This window comes from Procambarus clarkii, chromosome 25, assembly GCF_040958095.1.
Source record: "Procambarus clarkii isolate CNS0578487 chromosome 25, FALCON_Pclarkii_2.0, whole genome shotgun sequence".
Classification (NCBI taxonomy): Eukaryota; Metazoa; Arthropoda; class Malacostraca; order Decapoda; family Cambaridae; genus Procambarus; species Procambarus clarkii.
The window spans coordinates 14,011,942-14,030,297 of NC_091174.1; the positions used below are offsets into that span (position 1 = coordinate 14,011,942).

Sequence of the window (18,356 nt, forward strand, 5' to 3'; positions counted from 1 at the left end):
AGCAGTAGCTTGTTTTGTGTCACCTAATCTTTCTGGTGTTTTTTTCTTGATTTTTGGGTGATCTGATTACCAAGCTACCCCTTGCCTTGTACAGCCAGACTCTGGTCCCAGCTCCTAGTTGGTTAGTGTGGGTCTCAAAAGCCTGGTGCACTTCTTAAAACGTGTCATATAAGCTCCCAAAGAGCTACTGAAATGGCCTCCCAGAAAAAATATTTGTCAGAGTACAGTACTGTAATATATAATAGTTAAATATTTGTGTGTTATACAGTGATGTGTGCATCACCTGATAAATCAAGGGAAACGGTGGTTGAATGACTATATGGGCAGCCATGGTCCTTGGCTAACAGACTTGGATGAACTTATTTGGTTTCAAGTCCAAAGAATGGTATAGCTTACCACACCATGATCCAGCTGTACCGTGTATATCTCAGTCTGTCAACTCAGTACAATGGTGTATGTATATTTTGTGTAGTAAAATTTATATATTATTTTTGCCAGAAAGTTTTTTAAAGGGTCTGTGCAGTTTGCTGCTTTGACTATTTTGTGCTAATGATATTACTAGTGCCAGAAGGAATGGTAAGGTTAGGTTAGTTTTAATCCTATCCTTAACTGTAGTCTCTGTTACTCAACAGTAAAATGGATACCTGGTTGTTAAACAATTTAGCGGGTCATATTCCAGGGAATATTAGGATTAAGGATTTTCTCAAAATGCTATGCATGCTAGTGGCTGTACAAGAATGTAAAAACTCTTGTATTTATAAATAATAATAATAATTTATTGTCTAAATTATATCAGCATTGATAAAGGTGGCTACATAAATTTGTTAATGTCAAGACTTTTCTGTAATCATCAGTCGTACAAAGCCAAGGCTTAATTTATTCCTTTATATTAAAAACTTTTTCAATGGAGATGAAACAACTTTTATTCAATGATGGAGGGAATAGGTCATTAATCTTAAGAGTACTCAATGAATGTCTGTTATTTACATATAATACATACTGTACAGAATATGTTTAATGTGTATAGTTTTACATAAATATGAAAGATACAGGAACACTGTTCTTTATTTCATGTTAAATCACATTAAAAATTAAAGCAGCATTTAACAATGGTCAGGATTACTAATAGCTTTGCACTGCAGGAACTTACTAAAACTGACAAGATTTTTTCAACATGGCTATGTTAAAACACTACATCTTCTTGCTGGGAGATATATAATTGTTTTCTTCTCCTCTCAGTTTGTACCATTTCATCCTCATTCACAGATATACTCATTGGAGGTATGAATGCCCCGGCCACGCAGCGATGTTCCTGGTTCAAGAAGTTGAATGTGGTGCATGCAGATGCAGTTGGTAGAATCTGCATGTTAAGAGAAGAAAAAAGACAGTTACATTTTGTGAAAGCAAAGAGATACACATGCAGCATTTGCCAGATCTGAGAACTGATTGTGCCTTATTTGTATTCAGTCTATACAAAAAAAGTACATTACAAGTCAAAACAATTAAAACCACTTTGACTATTAACCATTACTACTTTGACCATTAACACTGGGGCGCACCCGGGGCGCGCCCCAAGGTGGGCATGGCGTTTCCTGGGAGCGCACACCCACACTAACTTATGTACTCTTTCCAGTGTTCTGACCTCAATTTTTGAGCTACAGCACTCATTTTGGTATCAAATTTTCACAATCTAAAGGCGCATATCTTAAAACTAGTCCCATAATAATCGAACAATAAATGGAATTTTAACAAATATGTTAATTCTGGATGCTCATCACCACACATATTTATAATCTTTCCAGTGTTCTGACCTCAACTGTCATGCTACGTTATTCATTACGGTATCAAATTGTTTGCAATCTAAAGGCACGCATTTTACAACTAGTCCCATAATAATTAAATGATATAGAATTTTTAACATATTTTTAATTTTGGACGCTCATCACCACACAAGTATTTATAATCTTTCCAGTGTTCTGACCTCAATTGTCGTGCTACGTCGTTCATTTTGGTATCAAATTGTTCGCACTCTAAAGGCGCGCATTTTAAAACTACATATAGTCACATAATGATCGGATAAAAGTATAATTTTAACAAATATTTTAAATTTTCATGCAACATGCATCACCAGCGGACATCTGTCAATTTATTTATTGATGCAGACTATGTCGCCGGCGAACGAAAGTGTTAAGAACTTGTAGCAGCTTATAAACTTTAAAAGCAAATGTATAATGGCAGGACTGAAGGTATTTACACTGCATAAAAGTGTAAATATGTAATAATGATATGCTTATTAGATATAAGGACATTTTATTCAAATATTACCATTCAAAATTGCACTTACATTTGTGATGAACAAGTTTCATATTTGACTTGCTTATGCCTAAGCTTACCTTAGCTTGCCATAAAGACTACATTTCTGGTCGTTCTCAAACCCATTGTCAAAATACATTGAATTGTGTAACTAGCTTATCAAGACTAACTTCCTAAGCCAAATTAATTTTGTGCTTCAGTTACCAAACCCATTTTGTGCCTCTGCATTCCTTTGTCCACTACTGGGTATCAGGTACCCAGTAGTGGACACAGGATGGGTATCCACAGGATGGGTATCAGGTACATAATAAGTGAACTAAACAAAACTAAAAATTGCAATGTATTGTGATAGTATTGCAAGGGGGATAATACAGACAATATCTCATGATAAGCTTTATGTTTATTCTCCATTGATAATAAAGTTATTTAACCCTCAAACTGTGAGGGGTCCAAATGACTTCAACACCCACAGGCACAACAAAAAAAAATTGCAAAAAATTCTTTTGTCTTATAGTAGTGCTCATTTGTGTTCCCTGATCACAGAAAAAATAACAAAAAAATCGTAGGTGGCATAATTTAGCCGCAATAGGGTAGGGAAGTCTGACAAAAAAGAGGCATTGACAGAGCCTTCGCCAGACGAGGTCTACTCCACCCGAGCTGTCAGGCGGCAGTTGCCACAAATATATTATTACCTAATTATTTCAATGTCTCCGATTTTTTCTTAGTTTTTTTGCAGTAATATTATTCAATAGTGTGTATTGTAATATATTTATATAATAAAATGTGAGAACCATCGATGTACTCAAAATTATGGTGTGCATATATTAGTGATTCAATTATGATGTTCATAAAACAATAAACAAATAGTTTTGCTGTTATTACACTATATACACAGGTTATATATAAGTATCTGCATGTTTTGCTCACCATAACGAACCACTTAGTTGGTACAGTATTGCGAGTCAAAAAGCAACAAGGAGTAACCGCCACACACCAGATAGCCACTCGCTGCCACTCCCTCAACAACACCTCACTCGCCCTCATTCTCCCACAATACTGTTTTTGCATTTATTCACTATACACAGACATTATATATAAGTATTTACATGTTTTGTTCACCATACTGTAATTGTACATCTAAGCTTGTATGGTGAGAAAAGGCGAGTTTCTCCTCCAACAATAGTGTTTGTGGTGTTATTACGCTATATACACACATTATATATAAGTATCTGCCTGTTTTGTTCACCATACTTGTACAAATAAGCTGGTATGGTGCCCAAAGACCATAGTGGCCACAAGTAAACAAGATAAATCGTGCAGACGATGCACCTCCCTCACTAAAATGGCGGCTCTCAACCTACTCCTATTGCTGTTATTACACTCTATACACACGTTATATATAAGTACCTACATTTGTGTTCACCATAGCGAACCACTAAGCTGGTATGGTGAGTACAGTCAATAAAAGGTGGCCACACACAGTCAGAAAACGACACCACTACCCTCCCTCCCTCCCACAGCATTACTCCTCCCTCCATGGAGCACAGCGCTAAATATCACCATAATCCCGCTACTTGTATTATCAGAATCCTGGTCAGTTTTATCACAGGGGACTTCTGTAATACTATCATCGCTAAATAATAGCATGAACATATATATTTTAACATTTTTAGCGATGCTGTGGTCACAAGCTGAACAGCAGTGCTGTGCGCTCATGGTGCGTGTGTCAGCCTTGGTGGCTCGCTCAATACTGAAGCTCTCACACCCAGGAATGTTGGTCACGATTTTTTTTCTTAGTGGTGTCTGTCAACTATCGGTTGTGGCTGCACTATAGCTGCCCCTATCCCACAGGGGGCGTTTAAATTAAGGTGCTAGACACTAAAACAGCTATTAATATATTGCGCGGTTTCGGTTTTGTTACTGAAATCATCTATACATGTATTGCGCGGTTTAAGGGTTAATATACGGGGAGTTCCTGTTTTAAAAACATTTGCCTTACAAACATTCGTCCATACAAACATTCTCCCGGGTCCCCACGTACCCCCTTTTTTATGATTTTATGCATGAATACAATGCATAAAATCATTGTACTCATTCAAATCCTTTGAATTTCACAGCACCATAAACGTCTGTGTAGCAGCCACAATACACAATACAGTATTGTATGGGTGGGGTGGGGGTAGGGTGCATGGGAGGCGGACAATACAGTACACATGTATTTTAATTTATTTATTCATGTAATTATACGACTTCACTCTTCAAAAACCGCTAACTTTGACAAGCAGGATAACTCCATCATTTAAGGTAAATAATGTTGTGGTTTTATTATTTATTATTTAATATTATATGTCACAAAAATATTGGATTTATGTGGATTTTTGGTGGCCTGGGAATGCATCAACCACTTATAACACTGCGCCTATGGAAAATCTTGATCCACGCTCCGAACAAATGGTTTACACACAGTCTCAGAACGTAACACGTTCATAACTGGGGAACTGCCTGTATATAGTAGTAGAATAAAGGTCATTGGTTCAAAGATTGTGAATTGGTAATGTTTGGTTTTAAGCTTTAATGAATAGGTCCAATCCACATAAAAAACTAGCAGTGAATGTAATGAAATGCCAACTTTCTGGTGGATTCTTGGGAGTTTCTTGTTGTTAGGTACTCCATCTAATTCTATTCAAACCAGGCTTTTGCAAGTAAGCCTACCAGAGACCAGATGCCAAAACTTGGCCTACCTCTACAGAGGTACAAGGAGCAGGGGATCCAAAATCACTCTTACCAAGAAAACACCACCAGAAAGGTGAAAGAGCAGAAATATACAAACAGCAAGGTAAATAAGGCAGAAAAATGAGGCTGTGACCCTCTAAGACGAATGAACCACCTGGTTGCGAAGAAGTTCTCTTGTTAGTTCCACCTGCACACCACCAAGGGAATGTGTACCTTCCTCCTTAATTCCTTAGCCTTGAACCTCAGTCACTTGGACCCACCAGAAAGAGGTGTTTCATAACATTCAAAATTGGTTTTCTGTGTGGGCTCCTATTGGTGGCACCTTGGTGCTGTCACCACCAAGAAAAAACAAAAGGAGTGCTCACCAGGAATGGTGTGCCATAGAAAGTAAGAAGTTTACACTTAATGTAAGAACACCTTATGAAGAAGTATTCACAATACTTTCTTGTTTATGCTTCACAAGAAGTGAGACATAAACAAAAAAGTACATTATTGTGAAGCAAACACTAAAATATAGAACAAAAACACAAACAAATGGCCCCTGCAAGATAAAACAGTGTCCAGAACAGTCAACACTTACCTGAATTCTGGGATCTGAAAAGATAACAGGAATGCAGAGCAACCACAATGTCATAGATGACTGTGCCAGTCTAAACGACTCAAGTTCAAGCTAGAGGGTATTGAAGAGGAAAGTGCACAGGTGGAACTAACAAGAGAAAAGTTTCACGACTAGGTGAAGTCGTGAAACGACATGACTTCCTTCCACTTTCAAGATGACACGAAACTCATCTTGTGGGGGGGGGGGGAGATGGGGGAGGATTTCATTTTCATATTTTAAAATTAATTTGTCTCATTTTTTATGGTTTGTTTACCTTGCTGTTTGTATACTGTATTTTGGTTCGCCAATCATTCTGGTGGGTTTTTCTTGGTAAGGGTGCACTAGAATCCCTTGCTCCTTGTGCCTCTTTAAGAGGGGGCCAGGTTTTGGCTTTTGGTTCCTGGAAGACTTACAATGCCACACAAGTATACGCCCAGAATACGCCTGGGATATAGACGTATCTGGCTGCTTTCTCAAAACCCAAATGTTGAGTACACAATGTGTCAACTTTGTGAAAGAGAAAACATGCACTCTCTTGAACATTATATTGTAGAATGTCCCATACTGACTGACTTTCGCCCTCCTGGGCTAAGGTATGCTGAACTCTGTAGTTATTATATGAGTACTGGAACACTTGATGATATATTGGACTTGTATCCAAGATTGACCATGTAATATATCAATCATACAATGTATATATATGATGTAACTATATAACCTGAGCTTGTAAAAGCACCTTCATCACCTTCAGTGATTAAGTGCTTAATTGCACACTAGTTTCTTTATCAGCTACCTCACCCTGTCAGAGTAAATGAGACAAATGTATGTGAATGCATGTGCGTGTGTGTATATATGTATGTATATGTGTGTGTGTGTATGTATATGTATGGGTATAAAGTATATATGGAAGCTGATCAGAATTACATTTCACCTTTGTGAATGTACATTAATGACACTATGTAAAAGACACATCTAACACTTTATGTAGGGCATACGTAAATCTGTGTATCTATGTATTTACGTATGTAGGTTAGCTTAGCATTTTAAAAGCACCGAATCACCTTCTGTGGTTGAGTGTTCAATAAACCCTTGAACTATATGTTTAACACTTCTCTAACCCTGTCCATGGAGGACAGAAGAAAATGTATATATGCTGGTTAGCATTGTAAATGTGTGGCCACGTCTGTGGTAGAAAATAACAATAAAAAAAAAAAAAAAAAAATGCCACACAAGGACCTGGCATGGGCTGAATTGGGTGGAGCTATATAGGTAGCTAGCAGCAAGAAGCCATCAGTAGAAGCTCTCCCAGAAAAACAGCATTAAAATATTTTGTTAGATAATAAACAAATTAAGATTTGAAGTATACATGTTGGCATGCCTAAATACCTCAGTAGCGATGCCCTTATTCCTCAAAAACTGGATAATTCGTGTATCCACATAGTTTCCTGCATCTCCAACACCAATCACAAGAAGATCTGAAAGGAAAGACATAACTCAATAATTGAGTCATATATAGTAAATGAGGCATCATGTCAGACAAGTGAAAATACCCCAGCCTTTATCTAGCTTCTGTTATTCCAATACAGAAGACTATAACTATGATTTTTTTTTGTAAACTCAACTCAGTACATCTGTAAGAAATCTGGTAAGATTTTGTTACTATAAAAAAAAAAAAAAAAAATAGAAAATGTTCCAGGATTTCATGTACTGTCTATGCTCAATAACCCAAAGTACTGTATATGGTACCCACCCCATTTAACTTAGCTGAATTTCTTAACAAGTACAGTGTGTCCCCTCCCAAAAAATTAAAAATTTCACAAATTTGTGTACCACAACCCACTTATTCCTTCTGTTTATCTAGCAACTCCCATAGTGTACCTGGTTATTCCCACTGTTTACTTGAAAATAATGAACACAAATTCATTTGGGTAATCAAAATTTGGGTTACCGAGCTCTTGCAGCACTGTACAATAATTTCAGTGTAAAAAAAATCCAATTCAACTTGGCATCATTAATGCTCGCCAATCATATTGTTTTCAACATTTTTATTACTACTGTTTTATTTTTAGTAGTACATACACTGCTAATCAAAAATACAGTACCTAACCTCTCCTAAAAATCATACAACACAGTTGGAAGAATTTGTAATACTGTAGTAACAAATAACCTCTAATAGCTAATAAACAAATAGCTCTAATCCTGTAACTAAGTGTAGTTACAGGATTAGAGCTATGTTCCTGCTGTCATGTCTTCCCCATAATCTGTCAAATGATGCTTTGAAACTACTGATAGTTTTGGCATCGACTGCCTTCTCACTTAACTCATCCCAACCAGTTGGAACATGTTCGTTCTGGATTCTGGTAGATGACTGGTGGGTTTCAGGGGGGCCTGGTGTGTACCTGGTTTGTACCCGGTTTGTACCTGGATGGGGTTCTCGGAGTAGTTCTATACCGGGGCCAGACTTTCTCCAGCTTTGAATGGGGCTGTTATTGTATAACAATATTCCATCCTAGACAGCACTATTCTTGAAAAGTATCATCATTGGTATAACATCTCATGTTTGAATGCTACTGTGCCTAGTTTCTCAAAGCACTGGTTTAAGGTTGCATTATCTACCTGTTTTTCTCGGCATATTTATGCGAGGTCTGGGTTTATTCGTTCCCAGTTGATCAGTTATTGAAATTGAATTTGCTAAATTCTCCTTCCTCCTCTTGGATTTGAGACTGGCTGCTAAGGTCATGCTTGTCTGAACTTCAATTAGGTTGTAATCTAAGTAACGTACATTTGCAATCATTATGTCCTTAATCGGTTCATCATTGTTTGTAAAAATAAGAACTTGGGTGTTTTTCTTTCTAGCTGGTTCTACTGTTTGTTGGTTTAAAGCAAATCTGTGACAGATCTGCAAGAGGTCATTTGTGTGTAACTGTTCATTTAGATTGCTTCCTGGGATTCTCTCTGGCATAACAATATTTGCTAAAGGAAATAAATTTCATAACCTCTAGATGATAGAAGAAACGGAGTGGATAGAATCATAAAATATTGAGGGGGAATAAACAAGGTGGGACAAGGACAGCTTCTTCAAATTGAGAGAAAATAGAAGAGGACACAGGTGGATGCTGGAAATGCAAATGAGCCGAAGGAATGCAAGGAAATATTCATACAATGTACGGGTAGTCAACAATTGGTTGACAGAGTTTTCAAATCCTGTTGATTACACGTGTGTACCCATAAATAAATGGAATTGTTTGCCAATGTCTGTTCTATCATATGCCCTGGTCAAAATGAAGAATGCATAATAAACAAATTTTGTAACTTTTTTGTTTATATTAGTGTTGGAGAAAGAGGACTTATGACAGATACCTAAATGTATCTCAGAGTTATGTATTATGAAGAAATTTCACTACACTAAATGACAAATCTGTATATGTAGTACAGTGGATGTAGGCCCTTTCAGAATATTTTCTTGTTACAGTATCAACTTGGTGTTGCCTAGGGTCTGACAGGTCTAATGAAATCCCTTATACTATGAATCTGCCTCACCCCATGTAGTTCATTCAGGTGAGTTCCACTGTACATACTGTACTATCATTTTTGTATGAATTTAATTTTTTCAAAAATAACCAATTGACATTCCCACACCTCAGCCTTTTAAAAATACTGGTAAAACTAACAATATGATCTTTTTCATACCAAATCCATTCACTTTCCCCCCTCCCCCACTCACAAACCTACCACTGAATGCTGTCCAGACTTCATATATAACAGGGGTAGAGAACTGGAAATTTCTATGCTCAGCTAATCTGGGAATTTGAATAAATGGGAATCCAGGTGCTGTAATTTGGAATCTACTGTATCTACTATATGTATATCACTTTTCAAACATTTTAAGGCTAAATGGAGCATCATGTTTCAACTTGAATTCATAACACGTTTGTTTATTACTATTAAACATCTACATATTTCAAGATGGGTGACTGAATTACTCAAACAATGGGTTATACAAGCCATCTCTGTCCTGAGGTATCTAGATACAAGGTAAATTACTGTATTGTGCCATTTTGCCAATTGCATTACCTTAAACATGCAATTCCTAATTACTTATTATATTATTACTCTATATTTGCTTAGTTTAGCTTTCATAATTCCAGCTTTCTTCAGGCACATGGCATTCCCTCATTCTATACAAATATGAAGCAAAAATATAACTTACCTATTTTTGGCTCCAATAAATAAAAAAGGGAAAGTGAGTTTTCATTGATGTCTTTTGAAGATATGACCTTCCAACTTAGCACTGTCTTGGGGAAAATTGCAATAGGCCCAATCACAGACATCCCGTTGTTGAGTCGAAAACCAAGCTGGAATTGTCAGTATAGTATTAGAGCAAGAGGATGTCAAGGCAGTACTTAATTGTAAAAAAAAATATTTTCATAAATACATGTTTTTCCTATACTGTATAGTACCTGTACGTATTAAGAAAGCTAAAGGGATCACAAATAGACTGACATACAACTGCAGTAGCAAATTATAAATTAGACATTTTAATGAGTGCCCAATATAATTGTCGACAGATACTGTAAATGGATAGCCAGAAGAGTCATGATGATTAATTCTATTATTGGGTTCCCATATTCAAGATGCTGGGCATTAACAACTGACCTGGCTGTAGGCATCCACCATAAGTCCAGCATCCACATCTAGGTTCAACACTTTCACAATACTTCCAGGATCTCTATCAGACGACTGTAAACACTGTTGCTGTGATGTGCAGATCTTAGGCCTGTTGATATAACAAAATTACAACCACAATTCCATTAGGTTTATAGACAAAAATAAAGTTGAACAGATCAGCTACCTTTGAAGCAAATTGCTATCATAAAGAAGTTTTATGTGAACTAACATTAGGTTTGCTTACTTTGATGCATTATAATGAATTGTAGTGAGGAGTGAGTAATGATTCCAAATATCTAGTATGCCTGAGCCGAGTTGAAGAGATCCAAGCTGGGAAGAAATTGTGTATAATTACCTGGTAAAAAAGCTTAAAAGCCTAATTATAGCTGCAGAAAATAGTTCAGTAAACTAGTAGTAATCAAATTGTTAAAAACAGACACTGTAGCATCTCTTAAATGGATACTGCAAACTGTATGTAGGTAATTAAAACAAACATCATTCCTCCTCATATGAATATTGTTTACAGCAAATTTTTTGATAATTATGCAAGTTTAGAGATAAGAGCAAGGAAATGAGGGTGATAGATTATGTATGTCACACATGGTAGGTCCCCATATTCTATGTAAGGATATATTCCTTGTAACAATATGTACAATCTAACTCCAGACAACTTTGTTTACATCCTACAATTTACTGCAAGCTATTATTATTCAATTTAGTTAATTTACCTTTAAACACTTTTACAGGTAAAAGTGTTTACAGGTCCATAATTTATTATGGACCCATTCATGAAATGATTATGATTATAAAATATGAGCCCATAATTTATTATGTAAACAAAACCCATCCTGTTAGTGGCAGTGAAAAAGGTTACAGAGGTGCATACTGGGCTCAGGAACAGAACCCCCAAAATTTATTTAGCTATGCAACTTCAGCATGGATGAGCTGGTTAGAGTTTGTTAACATACAGTATACATCAACAGTCTATTCACAGTTTGTCAAACAAATATCAATGAGACCCCGAGAAGCCCTAAGATGAGTTAGAGCAGATCTATTTGATTCTTGTTACTAGAAATGTTGAATGTAGTTTAATAATATCTGAAGTAAAAAAAACTAGAACCTTGCATCCTATACATGGAGCCAATGAATCTTCTGTTTTCAAAGTCACCAGAAATTAAGGAGAAGGCTACAAACAAACTGCCCACCAGGGCCAAAAGATCAGAACCCCTGCCACTTGAGAAGAACCTGAAGCTCCCCAACCTTACAACTGGTGCCGAGTTCCAACAAGAACATCGCCTTAAGGAAGGCACTGAAGGGTAAACCATAAACTGAGGTGAGGAGAGAAAACTCAAAACCTGTTCAAGACAGTTTAGGAGAAGCATGAGCCAGCCAGAGGTTAAAAAAAAAAACAAAGATCTTGTGGAATGGTGATGTGGAAGTGTCGATGCTGAATGCAAGCAACAGCAGTTCTGTTAATGCCAAATGATAACAGGCAACAGTATTATGCAAGAGATGCTGATCACGAAACAACCAAGACGAAACAGTCAGGACAACCCTGATTGAAAGCAATGAAAGACAATGAAGACACAGATAGCAGTAAAACAGGGTCCGTCTAATTACCACAAGCTACCACAAACTACACAAACTTCAGAAAGCTTCCTGGCAATACGTTAGTAATGAATAAATATGATATATTAAGTTAGGCTGACCTGACCTAACCTAACCTAACCTAACCTATCCTAACCTATCCTAACCTAACCTAACCTAACCTAACTTAACCAAACCTAACCTAACCTAACCGAAGCTTGGATCGTCGACTTGATTTGGCGTCACCAGCTTTTTATTTTCGTCTAATTTCTTTATAAAAAGATACTTTTTCAGATTAAAATTATGTTTTTTCGTGTTGTACATTCAGCACCAACATTATAATGAGTAAATATATCATATTTATTCATTACTAACGTATTGCCAGGAAGCTTTCTGAAGTTTGTGTAGTTTGTGGTAGCTTGTGGTAATTAGACGGACCGGTAAAACAAGCACCAGGCAACTTCATAATGCTGCCACAAAGAAAGATATTGGTGGGACACCAACAGTTCAGTTACCTGCTCATCATATAAGTGACAATAGATGTGTCAGATACACGAGATGCGAAGAGCAGAGAAGGTTGAACTAGCGAAACACATTGTCGGCCAATCGGCTGAAACAAGCAGAGCTGCAAGAAAATGCCCAGGTTCAAACACCAAGCAAGACGTGCTAGAAATCAAGGCTGTGCACTTGATTTGCATTCACTTAAAGTCACCTATCTTATAATATGCATTAGTGCCCTCTTTCCCTTGCTAAATAAAAGTTTCTGATGAACAAAGAATTTAAAGCCATAATGACCCATGTGGCACTTGCTTTCATATAGTGTTCTGTATGTTATTTCTAGTTTTGGTGTGCAAAAATAGTTAAAAAAAAAAAAATTAATTTTTTTAAAATTAGAATTCAAGATGAAGTGATGTTTGAAATACCACATGGTGATTATGGCTTTAAATTCTTTGTTCATCAGAAACTTTTATTTAGCAGGGGAAAGAGGGCACTAATGCATACTACAAGATTAGGCGAGTTTTAGGTGACGAGTGTGTGACCACCCATCCAGTTACGTGCCATACCAATTGGTAATTAACTTGACTGTCCAAATTACTATATACTTAAATTTTAAGATGCAGCAACATCTTGTAACTTCAACATCTTGCAGTTATCTTGTGATGGTTCTCAGGATCAACATCCCCACGACCTGGTTGGTTGTCTGATCAACCGGATTGTTAAACTCAACTACTCGCAGCCGGACGTGAATCACAGGCTGGTTGATTAGTTAACCCTTGAAATTGTCTGTCAAGTCTTGATCATGTGAGGGGTTTAGTCCATTAAGTCCTTTATGTGTAACGAGTGGAAAAGTCTTGGGGCCCCTGAAATTCATAGTTCTCCCGTACCTATTGCACCTGCTTTCTAAAGTTATTGTGGGACCTGTACCCTGCGAGTCAACAGCAATAGTCTACTCTGACCGTAGCTATGCATGAGTAAGTAGTAATTATCAAAAGGCACAAAGTCCAGAAGACTGTAGCACTACCTAGGCATGAGAATTGGTTTAGATTTCATCAAGGCGCGACGGAGCATCTTCCTCTCTGTAGTTTAAATGCTTCCTCTTGGTAGATGACTGCAGTAGTACAAATGTTGGTAGATGCGTCAGTGTTAAGAATAACAAGGTATTAAGAGCGTGTGTTGTCGTGTGCTGGAGATAGAGGAGCGGCAACTAAACACGTGCACGTGTGACAGGAGCCTGGCCACTCTTCTTCTTCTTCTTGATAGTAGGTGCAGTTTGCATGAAGGGTTTGTCCTCCCGATGACTGCACCAGTACAGATGTTGGTAGAGGCGTTTATGTTGAAGATGATAAGAGTTTCAAAAGTGCTTGTTGCGTTGTGCTGTAGACAGAGGAGCGGCGACTAAAACAGAGGTGGATGTTAAAGGGAGACTTGCCGCACCGTAGGGCGGTGTGTTGTGTTTATGGCGTCAGCTGATCCTTGGTGTTGCGACGAAACATTTGTTTTCTGTGTTTAGCTGTTGGTGGCGCCAGGTATAAATGTGGCGCGGGTCAGATGTGACCCAATTTGTTGGTCGATTGGAGATATTTAGCCAGTGCTTTGACTATTTGGTATTTTTCTTGTAACGAGTGGTCACCGCCTCCTAATATATGCTCGATGGTAAAGGGTATTTTAAGTGAGATAAGTTCTTGTTTGAAATTTACTCTGGCACTATAGTGTCGGAAGCAATGTAGGAGATAGTGTTCGATTGTTTCAGGCACCTGACAGTGGATGCAGAGTTCGTCTGGCCACTCTGTAGAGCGTGTTGTTGTGTTTATGGCATCAGCTGGTCGCTGGTTGGTGGGGCGAGGCGGTTGCTTTCCGTGTTTGGGTGTCGGTGGCGAGGTCAGAGATTGATACAGTTGAATCATTACCTTCTTTTCATTAAAGTCAAAAGTATGCTTGATTATTCCAAGAACTTGGTTAGCTTTCTGACTGTTGTTCCTACCTGTAAATTATTCGTATTTTTTACAATATCCCCTCCCCTATTTTTGCTTAATATCCTCTATTCCTGCTACAGTATCTCCTATTCCTGCTACAATATCCCTATTTTTGCTTATTAATATCCCCTATTCCTGCTACAGTATCCCTATTCCTGTTGCAATATCCCGTCGTATAGTGGCGGAGAATAGAAAGTCAATTGGAACTTGTACACATTCTTTCCTGAGTTAAATATCATTAAAAATGTCAAACTGGTGTATTTTCATACACACATGTTTAAAATATTAGTTGTGGAAGCTTACGTGTGTTTTAATTAAGACATGTAATTGATTTTCTTCATTTATTATGTACCCCATATACCCTCCCGTGGGTAATATTGGAAAAACGTCGGAGGAACATATAGTCTCAGGAATTGAGTCCCAAAATTCACATATAGCTTTGTAAGTTACAATTCTCATAAGCTAGTTACACATATTGAAATGATCAATCTCTAATTATTTTCTTAACAAGTGCTATACTTTGTGGTATGTAAATGTTTATACATTCCATCTTTTTTTGCAAATTTTGCAGCTTCATCTGCAATGTCATCCCCTAGTATTCTTGCATGACTTGCCACTCAAGTCATATATCTATCTATCTATCTATCTATCTATCTATCTATCTATCTATCTATCTCTATCTCTATCTCTATCTCTATCTCTATCTCTCTCTCTCTCTCTCTCTCTCTCTCTCTCTCTCTCAACCTGGCATATGCCCTTAACATCAGCGGCATATGCCAGGTTGGCCAACATAAAAACGGCCTTTAGAAACTTGTATAAGGAATCCTTCAGAACATTGTATACCACATATGTCGGACCAGTCCTAGAGTATGCGGCTCTAGCATGGAGTCCATATCAAGTCAAGCATAAGACTAAACTGGAAAAGGTTCAAAGATTTGCCACCAGACTAGTACCTGAACTGAGGGTTATGAGCTACGAGGAGAGACTACGGGAATTAAACCTCACGTCACTGGGAGACAGAAGAGTTAGAGGGGATCATGATCACCACATACAAGATTCTCAGAGGAATTGTTAGGGTGGATAAAGACAGACTATTTAACACAAGGAGCACACGCACTAGGGGACACAGGTGGAAGGTGAGTGCCCAAATGAGCCATAGAGACATTAGTAAGAATTTGTTCATTGTCAGAGTAGCTGACAATTGGAATGCATTAGGAAGTGATGTGGTGGAGACAGACTCCATACACAGTTTCAAGTGTAGATATGATAGAGCCCAATAGGCTCAGGAAAATGTACATCAGTTGATTGACGGTTGAGAGGCGGGACCAAAGAGCCAGAGCTCAACCCCCTCAAGCACAACTAGGTAAGTATTCAATGACTTTGACGTCTGAGTCTTTGCATTAATACTATGATATTTGTGGTCAAACAGATGTTGTTGTTACGTAAGTGCTCATGTTGCAAGGTTTCAATGGCAGTTCTCGAATCTTTATAATTCAATAATAAATATAATTTTATAATTTATGTACGATAACGTGTTGTTGGTGTCACTAGATGAAGCTGGAGGGTGAGCATGATAAACAATTCAAATTATGGAAGCTAGGATGATCACTCTTTCTGCCTTTTTGATTAGATCAACCCTTTATGTCCGGTTAGCAATGTTGTTAACCCTGTGGCCCTCAAACTTTCCTGGTATGAAAGTTGACTTAATTCTTCAAGGATTTTTATCGCTCTATGTTTAACTTTCTCAAAAAACAAATGTCTTTTTGAATGTGAATGTGAGGTCTCCATACTTAGATACAGTAATCGTGATGTGGGGAGGGGTCACCAGAGACTTGTACAAATGAATAACCACTTCGTTTTCCATCAAGTCAAAAGTTCGTTTGACTATTCATAAGGTTTGGATTTTTTTATTTACTGCAGCTTCCAGTTATTGTGCAAGTGACTCCTAACTCCTAGGTAATTTTCATCATTCTGTTGCATATGGTAGTATTGTTGATATGACAGGTGTGATGTGAATTGTTATGCCCTACTTGCTAGATCTAGTATTTTTCAATGCTGAAAGCATTTGTCAATCTTTTCATGTACTCACCTAGTTGTGCATGTGGGTGTGGAGCTCTGGCTCTTTGGTCCCGCCTCTCAACTGTCAATCAACTGGTGTATAGGTTCCTGAGTCTATTGGACTCTATCATATCTACATTTGAAACTGTGTATGGAGTCTGGCTCCAACACATCACTTCCTAATGCATTCCATTTGTCAACTACTCTGACACACACACACAAAAATTCTAATATCTCTATGGCTCATTTGGGGTACTCAGTTTCCACCTGTGTCCCCTTAGTGCGTGTGCCCCTTGAGTTAAATAGTCTGTCTTTATTTACCCTATCAATTCCAAGGTAATCATGTCCCCTCTAACTCTTCTGTCTTCCAGCGCGTCCATGTAGGTGGCTCCATGGGTTTATAGCCTCATAGGTGAAAAAAGTATCTCCTGTTTTCTTTCCTACATTGTAGATTGTTGAGCTTGAAACCTTTCCTCCTTGTTTGTGTTACATTTGACCTTTTTAAGAAGTTGTATGGATCAACATGCATGGTCTTGCATTTATCGATATTAAAAGCATTTGCCAGTCTTCTGACCATTTGCAGAGTTCATGTAGATCTCTTTGTAATAAGGCTTTAATATCGTTATCATTTCCGACTACCATAAATCATTGTGTATCTGGGGTGAGAATAGCTTGAGCTACCTCATCCCTTTGTGTGTATTTTACCTCAATAAACTTATTTCAATTTCAATTTCAATCTGCAAATTTGATGATGTAGTTTGTAATATTCTCATCTATGTCAATGATGTAGATGATAAAAAGGGTAGGTCCCAAATTCGACCCTTGTGGTACCCCACTTATCACATTTTCCATTCCAATTCGTTTCCATTTAACACAACACTTTTTCTTTCCTTCAACCATTGTTTTATCGACTCTTATATTTTACCATTTATTCCATTGGCCTTAAATTTCCTTGCCAGTCTTTCATGTGGTATCTTATCAAAAGCGTTAGCAGAATCCATGTATACTACATTCACCGGAAGGCCTTTGTCTGATTAGCTGGTTACCTTTTCCAAAAATTTGAGCAAATTTGTAGGGCAGGATCAGTTTTTAACAAATCCATGTTGTGTCGATTGTACACAGTTGTTCACTGAAAGATGGTGAATGATTCCCTCCCTGAGCTTTCAATTTCAATTTCCCTGAGCTTACAGATGTGTGATGTCAGGCTGATCGACCGGTTTTGTTCTGCTGAGCTCTTTCCGACTTTTTTTTTTTTTTTTAAATAGGGGTGCACACAATTAAGATTATAGTCACGCCTTTGAAGTATGGCGTATGTACAAGGTTAGAGTCACTCCTTTGAAGGCATATTAATCTTTGGCTAACTCATCAGTTCAGTAATTAGCTAGTGCAGTCACGGCCTATATTGTCTTTCGAATGCATGATAGGCTGTGACTGCACCATCTTTAACTGTTGTTTGTGTATTGTACACTATATAGCCTGGAACATATAGCCCAAGACTAACGTAAACTCTGTATAAAAATTGTCAGCCACACTTCCGTGGAAATAAACACTATTAAGTAGTCTTTCCTTATTAAGACCACTCAATAGCTCGGTTGATAGAGCTTCGTCCTCATACACGTGGTTGTCTACGATTCGAGTCTTCTAGAGCCCAGGTTAATGGAATGTAAACTCTGTATATATTCCCTGGGAAATAGGGTGCACATACTCCTTTGCTAAGTAAATTGATGTGTTATACATATATGGAATTAATATTTTAATTAAAAAAATATATATAAATGGCCCTAGCTTTCAACGTGTTAGTTTTAGTTTTTGCAGAGACGATATGGGTGTTATAAGTCAGATAATTTGATCTACACAAAGTCCTAATACAATTCAGTATATAAATTACATGGAATAAATAAATGACTGATGGATGGGAGGTAGAG

General features: G+C 37.5%; 1 protein-coding gene across 2 annotated transcripts; it reads right to left on the reverse strand.

The window, feature by feature from the left end:
- Positions 1-962: 962 nt before the first annotated feature.
- LOC123756479 (NADH dehydrogenase [ubiquinone] 1 alpha subcomplex assembly factor 3) lies at positions 963-14,148 on the reverse strand. Of its 2 annotated transcripts, none has more exons than XM_045739660.2 (5): positions 13,422-14,148; positions 10,301-10,421; positions 9,855-9,999; positions 7,031-7,119; positions 963-1,360 (listed from the first exon to the last, which is right to left on the reverse strand). In XM_045739660.2, exons 1-5 carry the CDS (start codon positions 13,466-13,468, stop codon positions 1,184-1,186), a joined length of 579 nt encoding a protein of 192 aa, XP_045595616.1. In that variant the 5' UTR covers positions 13,469-14,148; the 3' UTR covers positions 963-1,183. The 2 variants fall into 2 exon arrangements, with proteins under 2 accessions (XP_045595616.1, XP_045595619.1); XM_045739663.2 differs by lacking the exon at positions 13,422-14,148 and adding an exon at positions 12,415-12,437.
- Between the last annotated feature and the right edge of the window lie 4,208 nt (positions 14,149-18,356).